Below are 9961 nucleotides of genomic sequence, written 5' to 3'. Positions count from 1 at the left end.
AAAATAAATAAATGGGATCTGATCAAATTAAAAAGCTTTTGTATGGCCAAGGAAACTATCATTAGAGTGAATAGACAGCCTACAGAATGGGAGAAAATATTTGCTCTCTACACATCTGATAAAGGGCTGATAACCAGAATCTATCTAGAACTTAAAAAAATCAACAAGAAAAAAATCAAACATTTTTTTCACTAAACTTGAAAAAAGAATGGCTAAAAACTACTCAGACTTTTTTTAAAATACCATATTCTTTTTCTTCTCCTTCTGAGATGTCAATCATAGAAATGTCAGATCCTTTGTTTTTTTTGACATATAACCTTGAGGCTGTCTTCATTTGTAAATGTAATTTTCCTCTTCGCTGTTCAGATTGGGCAATTTCTTCTGATCCATCTTCAAGTTCATGAACTCTCATTCTCCTGTTGTTCTCATTCAGTGAGTTTTTAAAATTTCAGTTACTGCATTTTTTAGTTCCTAAATTTACATTTGATTATTTTATATTTTTTTCATTTCTTTACTGAAACTTTCTATTTTTTTCATTCATTTCAAAAGGGTTCACTCTTACTTCTTGGAGTTTGGTTAATAATAACTGCTTACAAGGTCTTGTCTGATGGTTCCAGTGCCTGTGTCATCTCAGCCTTGGCATCTGTCGATTGCCTTTCTCCGTGTGAGAGATTGAGACTTCCCTGGGTTGGTCTATGTTGAGCAATTTAAGGTTGCATCCTGGATATCTTAGATGTTATCTTATGAACTCTGGCTCTTATTGGCGTCTTACAGAGAACGTTCATGATTTTGTTTTAGCAGGCAACTGACCCAGTGAGGTTCTGGCCACAGGTTCCTAGCCACCTTCTGTGGATTGTGGTTCCAGTATCAGTCCAGTTTTCAAAGACTTTTCAGGTTGATTTGATGTGCACCCCACTTGCCTCATGCAGTAGTCAGTCTCCGTGGTTTACCCGCTAGGTGGGATCCACACATGCACAGTCAGAATTGAGCCCAGAGGTTAGTACACAGCTGAGTGGTCACACTGTCTTCAGCCTCCTCTTCTTTCTTCTCTCCCTAACACTTTCTGGCTCCCATGGGCCCCCTTCCTTGTCTGTCTAGAAAGCAGGGCTTTAGTTTCTCTGCTCTTGCCCACAACAGCATCTGTCTCTGGGGCCAAGAAGGGAAAAGAAAAAGGGAAAAAACAATGAGGGTTTCACCTACACTCTTAGGACCACAGTTCCCCTAATCAGAGAGAAGGTTTCTCTCCCGAGAGAGTTTTAGAGCCTGCCTGGCTGCTGCTGCTGCTGCTGCTGCTGCTGCTGCTGCTGCTGCTGCTGAGGGAATTTCCCAGAAGACGGGGCGGGAAAGAATGGAGAAACCAAAGAAAATGCCAGGGGATTTCCCCAGGGCTCTGTGACCTGTAGCAGCCTCCTTTTGCACTCCTCAGACAGAAATAGAGGGCTTCTCTTGAAGTTCTTTCCCTCCTGTCTACACCTGGTGCATGGTTCCGGGTTTTAGGCTACTTATGAGTCCACACCAGGGGATGCTAGAGGGAGAAGGCCTAGGAAACTCATTGCCAGTTCCTTGGTGCTTCGAGTTTGGTTTTTTTCTCTGCTACCATTTACTTTCCAGAGTCCTTGGAAAGCTGCCCCATGAGTTTTGCCAGGTTTTCGTTGCATTCGGAGGGTGGGACAGAGCAGAGTGTGCTTACACCATCTTGCAGGGACCCAGAAGTCTGTGTGTGTGTGTGTGTGTGTGTGTGTGTGTGTGTGTGTGTGTGTGTGTGCGTGCATGTCCAGTATAAACAGAGAGCTCCTCAGCCTCCCACAGATCTGGAGCAAAGGGAAGGAGACCAGGGAACTAAGCTCCGTTGAGCATTGACGGGGTGCCAGGCACGTAGTCCGTTATTCCACACCTGTAGGAATAGAGTGTGGTGTTGTCAATACCATCATATAGTGGGGGAAAATTAGGCTCAGGTGGAGCAGTTCAAGGTCATCTAGAGACTGAAGGTGTGTACCATGGTCAGTGTTAGAAAGAAAGATCCATCAAGTTTTGTCAAAAGGGAAGAGACTAGAAGGCCCATGTCTGATGTCCCTCTCTCCCTCTCTCTGCAGGGTGGAGGAAGGCGATGCTGTGATCGCGCATCCCGGGATGGTGTGCGTCATGGTGAGGCTGCTCCCGCGGCTGTACCATCAAGATCACCCACAGGTACCTATTGAAAAACACACGTTTTTGTCTTTTTCACGTGACTGACCTTTTAGACTCCTTCTGGCCCAAGACTCCTTTTTCGTTTTTCCTTTGTCCCCAGTGCCCTGGGTTAGCAGAGCCACCTTTGGGAATCACCTCTTATGGGGAAGCCCCAGTGTGTCTTGGACCCTTGACTGAGTTGTGCCCACCCTTCCAAGGCCTTTCAAAACAGACCACTTCTGTTGGCAAACTGACCTTTCTGTTATTAAAACAACAGCCAAACAAGGAACAACTGAAAATGATGGCACCTTCGTGAGGCAAGTCCCAAGTGCCAGGCACAGTACTGGGTACTGACGGGTGGGCCCAGGAGTCCTCTACTCACCGACACATTCGTTCCCCCAGTGGGGGCTGCAGAGACCCCGCCCTGTGCTCTGTGTGGGGTACGCAGGGCTGGCAAGATGGGCACAGACACTGTCCACAGAGCCTGCACTATGGTGGGGGCCGGAGGTGGTGATGGTGCAGACAGACTAAATAAATGAGCTCACAAAGGAACATATGATTATGAATTGTGACAAGTGATATTAAGGGGAAAAAACAGGGTGCCAAGGGAATAAGGGGAATGGAGGTAGGGACAGACCTAATTAGATCTAACTTAGATGAAGGGGTGGAGGTCAGGGAAGCCATGTCTCAGATGGTGATGTTTAAGCAGCACCCTGGAAGATGAGTAGCCATGAACCTGGCAGGCAGGGGCTTGCTGCAGGTGGCCGGGGCAGGAGCAAAGTGGGCGAGCTGGAAACGGGACAATAGGACAGGCAGGGGTGGAGGGGCCTCGCCAACGTGCAGTTCATCCCAAGGGTAACAGGAAGCCTCTCTCAAGGGGATGGGGGAGGACACTCTCAGGTTTTGTATTAAAAATGCCATATGGACTGTTTGCTGGGGGAGGGACTGGGAATGGCGGTTGTGGGGAAGAGGTAAGGGGTGGCGAGTAGGAAGCTGTCTGCGGTCCAGGTGATGCCTGGGGGTAGCCGAGTTAGGGTGGTGTCTGTGTGAAGGTGTGAAGAAAGCAGTCAAGAGACCCTCTCAGAGATAGATTCTGCGCCGCTGAGATGAATGGGGTGCAGGCACTGGGAAGACAAGGAGTCAAAGGGGACCCTCGAGTCTCTATCCTGGTAGGACTAGCAGCCCCGCTGCAGGAAGCAAGCTGCTAGGGGCAGGCGCGGAATAGCAGAGCAAGGCAAAATCTGAGCAGGTACTCTGCAGTGGAGGATCAAAGATCTTAGGGAAGAGTTGAGGAAGACTGGAAAACGTATCACTGTAGGTTTATTAGCAGCAGACGGAAGGGAATTAATTGAATTGAGTTTATACTATGTCCCAGGCATGGTGGGGTGGGGAACCTGTTGCCTTGAGGCCACATGTGGCCTTCTGGATCCTTGAGTGTGGCCTTTGACTAAATCCAAATTTTACAGAACAGATCTTTTTATTAAAAGGGGTGCAGCAGAGAAAGACGAAGGTTTTCTTGCCTCCTCTGGTGCTTAAAAAAGAACAATCTTGAAATCAGCAGGCCGTGGGTTCTCCACCCGATCCTTTCACTGCTTCTGTAATCCTAATTGCAGTTTTTTGGGGGTATTATTGTCTCCATTTTAACCAAGGGGGAAATGTAGATTCAGAGCATTTAAAGACTTTTAAGGATTCCCAGTTGGTAGACCTGATATTGAATCTTGTCTTGGCTGGTGGCAGGTCTCCGGGTCTCTCCCATGCGCAGCCGTGGCTTCCACAGGAGGAACAGTGGAGGCCTGTCCCCTCCAGGAGGCGACCGAGGTCCAACTTTGCTTTGTCCAAAGGTTATAAAGGAGCCAACATATTTTAGGAAGAAATGACAACTGGTTCACATTATTTATCCCAGCCTGTGATTGACAGTGACATTAGAAAGTCCAAATTCAGGCGAGAAGTGAAGTAGAGGAGCGGAAGCCTTGATGCGTAGGGACAGGAACCGTTTCCATGAAGGGAAATCTGGAGTAATCGGCACAGGAGTGACAAAGGCCTAACTCAGTTCCATGTCTCCATGTCCTTTGGTGACTGGACTTCTGGTTCTGGTTCCTGTCCCTCTGCTGGAGAGTGACAACGTGGCTGTGACACCAGTGAGCGGGGATGCGTGGAGTGAGACGGACTGTACTACACAGTGGTAGACGTTTGGAGGAAAGCAGGAGGCCGGGATAAAATGGGACGGAAAGTCAACAGTAAGCATGCCATTGTTCCTTGTGCTTCTGAGGGTCAGGGCTGCAGGCAGGCACAGCAGGAATGGCCAGTCTGCGCTCCACAGGGTGCTGGCTGGGTTGGACCTCCCAAAACGGCCTCTTCTTCACAGGGATGGCACCTCAGCAAGGCTGGCTCATGCTGGCTCCCCTGGGTCGTATACTCAGGCCTTGGTTCAAGCTGTCGGTGGGCTCCTGGGCTCCGCCACCCAGCCTTCTCCATCTGGCCTCTACCTGTGTCCCTCTGAGTGGATGCTCCATCAGGGCACACAGCATCCCTGGGCTCCCATGGCCACAGCAGCAGAAGCTCCCATGCTTCGAAGGCTTGGGCTGGAACAAAACAGCCTTACTTCCACAGCATTCTGTTGGTCAAAGCAAGTCATGGGCTCAGCTTCAACTCAACAGGAGGGGACATACCCTTCCCCTACCGAGGTGAGGGGTGGCGTGTATGTTCAGGAGAGAGAGACTTGCTGGGGCCATCTGTAAAGAACAGCTACTGTAATTGCCTTAAGCATCTGACTGATGGATAAAAACATTCGACCCCTAAATCCAGTGTCTTCTAGCCAGTGAGTTATTAATACCTAAAGTCCAGGACCTTACCTTCTTTACCTTAGTATGCAAGACAGGACCTGCTGGAGATTAAAAACTAGTACACATTGGAGGTTGCCTCTGTGCCGGGAATGTTATTTTGCCAATCTTCACAATGGCTCTTTGAAGTCCGTGAGGTGCTTCCCATTCTGCAGGTGCTAGAGGCTTAGGAAGACTGTGCGACTCCTAGTGTCGTGGTGAGGGTGGCTTTGGTGAGGGAAGATCCTAAAGTCGCGCTGGCCCAAGCTCAAGACATGCCTGATGAACAGCCCTCTGACAGCGCTCACAGAATGCAGGGTCATGCATTCTAGGCATTGTACAATGGCCTTATTGTGAGGACGTCCAGCTTCCTTGGCTATATTTCATACAATGCAGCACCCTTGCAGTTAGAACAATCCAGCTGGTCTTGGTAGTCAGATGATTGTTAATGGATGCATTCCTCAAAAATCCACTGCAATAATGACTGATGAAGTGACACAGAGAGGACGGTGGCCTGTCTTACGCCCTCTTACAGGCACAGGAAGTCCATGGCTGGAGTTCCAGATCTCCTCCTTGAGTCGTCACAACACTATGTAGGGAAGAACTTCTACTATTTGCTCATCCTTTGATGATAATTAGACAAATTAAGCATGCAAATGAGAATTTCATTTGGTATGCTTTCTCTCAATTCGGGTCATAATAAGTAATTTAGGAAAAAGTCTAATTGTCTTGCACTGTCTCTCAAATATGCAAATGAAATGTAGTGGTGCATTTTCTCAAATATTTCTGCAGATGCCAAATCAGCAGCTATTAAAAGTTGGATAATTACAGTAATTAATTTCTGAAAGGAGGTGGAGGAAACCTCATAACAGCAGATAGAGTAGTACATCAAATGAGAAATGAGACCACACAAAAAAATGCTGAAACAAAACTGACTGCAGGCCTCTGCAGATTTGGGTGCAGGAAAAAGAGCGGGGAGTTTCAGTAGATGGCAGTGTTACTAAAAAGATGGAGAGTGAGTTCCTGTCATCATCTAGGTCTGCTTGAGGGTTGCTAACACTCCCTGCACTCTTACCCACTTTACATTACTCACATGCTCTTCCTCCCTCGGGGATGAGAAGTTGATGGCTTTCCGAGGTACAGATGTCATCTGAGAGGCCACTGTTTAAATAACCGTATGGGCGTTCTGTTCTCGTTTATTTCCAGTTGTGGCCACATGACATTTGTTCTGTGAATGACCTGGAAGTGTTTCCCCCTCTGAAATGGCAGAACTGTGAGCTGCTCTTGGAAACAGATAATCCAGCTGTTTTGCTGCCTCTGGCATAACTGGTATAAAAAATTAGATGGTGGGAATTTTACTGTGCAAAGGGCAACAATGGAATCCACCTCGGTTCTCCTGGAGCTGAATTGGCCCCAGAAAGAAACTGCCATTTGGGAAAAAAGATACTTTCCCTTTCTAGCATACTCAGAAGCCAGGAGGTAGGGGTGAGGCCGTGGGCTAGAGCTCTGACCAGTATTGGAAGGGCTCTCCAGGCCAAGCACCACCCCTTCCTCCAGCACTGTGGCCTTTACACAGGTCTCGGCTGAGGGGTATTTGCTGTGCACGTGACAACAGTGACACAGAGGGTAGGAGGCCAGGTCTAGTTTAGCCGAGGTGTAACTCAGCCTGTTGCTTCTGTGAATAATTACGAAACACCTACTACGTGTCTCCGGGGATCCACAGACGAATGTTGCAAGAACTCATACTCTGGGTTTGCGGGTGGGAGGCAGAGGAGCGTGGAAGACAATAAGGAGACTTCCTGACACCTGTAATAGAGGCTTGCCCACAGGGCATGGGACATGGGGCAGGGGAAAAGTCACAGAGAGGTGGGACACTGGAGCTAGGCTTTGAAGAAAAGGTGTGCCCATGCCAGATCAGGGAGAGCAGGGCGGGAAGAGAAGCTCAGACACGGAGGGAAACACGAACAAAGATGCCTGTGGGGGACTTTTAATAGTTCAGCTGGGCCGGGGTAAACCACATGGGTGGAAAGGCAGTGAGGGGCTGGGAAGGTCAGTTGAAGCCACGTTGTGAAGGGTGTTGGATGCCGAGCTGAGAGAGTTGGACTTTAGCGGGTCACCATCCATTGACATCGTCATCGTCGCCATCACCGTCACCACCTTTAATGAATACCCACTATCGGAGGGGCAGAGTTCATGCTCTAAGGACAGCAGATTGTGGTCACATCTCAGCCGTGTCACTTAGCAGTCACAGATTCATGGGAAAGTTATTTAACCTCTTTGATCCTTACCTTCCTTTGTGCAGTGTGGGGGTGATCGCGGTGTCATTGTCAGGATCGCATGAAGTGGTGCGTGAATGCTCAGCATGGCGAGCAGAACACGCACAGCCGTGTGGGGAAGGACTTGACGATGGGGTGGCTACTGTTATTACTCGCCAAAAACTCCACGAGCATTTCACAATTTTATCTTCATAGTTACCCTGTAAGGTGGCTGTCAGTATTCCTGCTTCGTAGATGAAGACTTGAAACTTGCAGCAATTAAGTGACAGAGTCAACATTGTTGCTGTTGGTGGCTGTGGGGTCAGACCTCCTGCCACCCCACCAAGTCACCTTTCCTGAGGGGAAGTGGTAGCCCTGGGCAGTTATGGGAAGGCCACGGCACAGGTGGGCCTGGGCATTAGCGAGACCGTTGTCATCCTCAGTCTGTACCCAGAGTCATTGTTGAGTGGGTCCCAGGGGCCTAATGCTGCTGAGAAGACTCTGCTGCCGTGGAAACCTCTGCACAGTGTGATGGGACACGAAGATCAGGTTCAGGCTGCGTGTATCTATTAACTCATTTGTGCCTAAATTTGGAAAGGGTGCCATTTTCTGGAATTAGCCTGTATTTCAAACACACCGAACTAATCCTATGGGTTTCAAATAACTAAAATATTGACAACATTAATAGCCCTGGATAGCATTGCATGAGGGCAGGCTATTTGAACGGCGAGCCATTTCCTCCAGCAAGGAAATTGGTAAAGTGGGATTCCTGCTTTGTTAAATTGTAACACATTAGGCATTTCAAATGTGTTGAGTTTCTGCGGTTCCCATGCTCTCTCCCCCTGAGACCCGTCCCCAAAATATTTCTATTGTTCGTAAGTGGAAAATCTCAGATTTTAGTCAAAATCCAGGTGACTTCTCAGGGCAGCCTCTCAAACAGAGCAAACAGGCATAGTGTGCAGGGAGACGAAAGGACCAGGAGCGAGCCACTGAGCATGGTGGGGGGGACGGCGTGGGCCCAGTTGTCAGGCAGATTTGCGTCTGGTGCCTTTTACCGTCCCTGCTTACGCGACACGTAGGCCCCTTCCTTTCTCCGCACCTCAATTCCAGCCACTCAAATTCGGCCTAAGTCAGAGGGGTTAGAGGCGACGTCTTGGGGCCAGAGAGGTGATGGACATGCACAGTGAAGCCAGGTGTCAGCAATAGGGAGTGGTGAGGCTGGTGGCCAAAGGGGAGTGCCCGTCCTGCCTAAAGGTGAACACATTTAATTAAGAAGAAATGAAACAGAAGTAAAACCAAACCGTGCTCCCCAATGACACACTTACGTAGGCCGTCAGTTTATAACCTGTATGAGGTCGTAAATTCTCTTCTTCATAATTAGTGTGTGGTGTGGTGTTAAAATCATGGGCTTTGTAGTAAGGTTTAGGTTGGGATGCCAGTTCTGCTGCCCAGTATCTATGTGGCCTTAGGAAATTGATGTAACCTTTTCAAGTCTCAGTGTTCTCATCTGCAAAATGGGTGTAATATTTCCTGTTGAGAAGAGTAGTGAAAGCAGAGTTGTAGAGTTTTGTGTAGTCCCTGCCCTCAGTATGTGCCTGTCAGGCTGCTCCAACACACCCCCCTCCCTTCTCTTCTAGCTTTGACTGTATTCTGTAGAATCTGGGTCATGGTATATAAGACTCTGAAAATGTTAAATGGAAGGTAATACATTTTAGGTATATTTCCAACTGACATTACACTATTGATAAATTAATAACAGGAAGTTGATATTGAACTATATGTTAATATCTGCTTATAAGTCAAAAGACTGGGTCTTTCTCCTGCCACGTCTGTACTTTATCAGTGACCCGAGAGAAGCTCAGAGGGTAGCCGGCATAAAGCAAGGGGAGGAGTTCACCATTGGATGACAATGGGGACGGGAAGGGTCCCTAACAGCTTGAGCAATGGGTAAGAATCCATGGGGTCAATGAGTAGCAGAGATAATCCACCTGCACTCATGTCTAAACACACATTTGTGCTGGCTGGAGCAGGACAAAAGAATGTGTGTGAGTCCCAGCGGTTTTAGGGCAAGGGCAAGAATCGTCCCAAGTGGACTGAGGACACCGTATGGTGAAGTCCACTCTTTCAGGGTGGACGAGACCAGTGGTAGCTGCAGTCCAGCTGGGTAGTCAGGATCTGAGCTGGGGCACAGCCCCGCCCACTCATAGCACCCCCAGGAAGTCGGGGCCAGGTGGTGAGGAGCCCTGTCAGGGAGGCTGTCCCCAAAGGGAGACCCCTCACTCCCAATCTAGTGTCAGGGCCTGGAGTGAGTGTTGGGATACTGATTTGGGTCAGGCTGGGCCTGGGACCAGAGCTTGGAATGGGTACAAAAATCAGAGGGTAGCCCTGTGATCTGGGGCATCTGGCAGGGGCTGGTTCAGAGACTAAGGGTGCTTTACAAATCAACTGCACCAGAGGTGGGTGAATCCTCAGGAGCTCTCAAGAATGAGGTCAGCGCTGGGTCACTGGGCTCTTGGCCCCGTGGGACTGGCTATCTGAAGAGTTCAGGGCTCTGTGCATGGTTGTGGGTTGCTCCATGAGCTGGGCTGGGGCAGGGTCTGGCAGGCAGAAGAGCAAGCCCCTCTGCATGGCATCCAAGGCCCCTGACATTGTGTCTCTGCCCTGTGACCCCAGCCTTTCCCCACAGGGCTGTGCTCATGCTCACCTGCGCCTTCACACCTG

The 9961-nt window shown here is 49.0% G+C and overlaps 1 protein-coding gene across 1 annotated transcript in view; it reads left to right on the top strand.

The window, feature by feature from the left end:
• Nucleotides 1-9961, top strand: part of WDFY4 (WDFY family member 4) — a 283986-nt gene that overhangs the window by 72151 nt on the left and 201874 nt on the right. Inside the window, exon 13 of the mRNA XM_012651295.1 lies at nucleotides 2094-2187. Within this exon, the coding sequence (XP_012506749.1) occupies nucleotides 2094-2187 (94 nt within the window). The remainder of the gene's footprint in view (nucleotides 1-2093; nucleotides 2188-9961) is intronic.

This window comes from Propithecus coquereli, unplaced genomic scaffold, assembly GCF_000956105.1.
Source record: "Propithecus coquereli isolate 6110/MARCELLA unplaced genomic scaffold, Pcoq_1.0 Scaffold351, whole genome shotgun sequence".
Lineage (NCBI taxonomy): Eukaryota > Metazoa > Chordata > Mammalia > Primates > Indriidae > Propithecus > Propithecus coquereli.
This window is presented reverse-complemented; position numbering and strand designations above follow the sequence as displayed.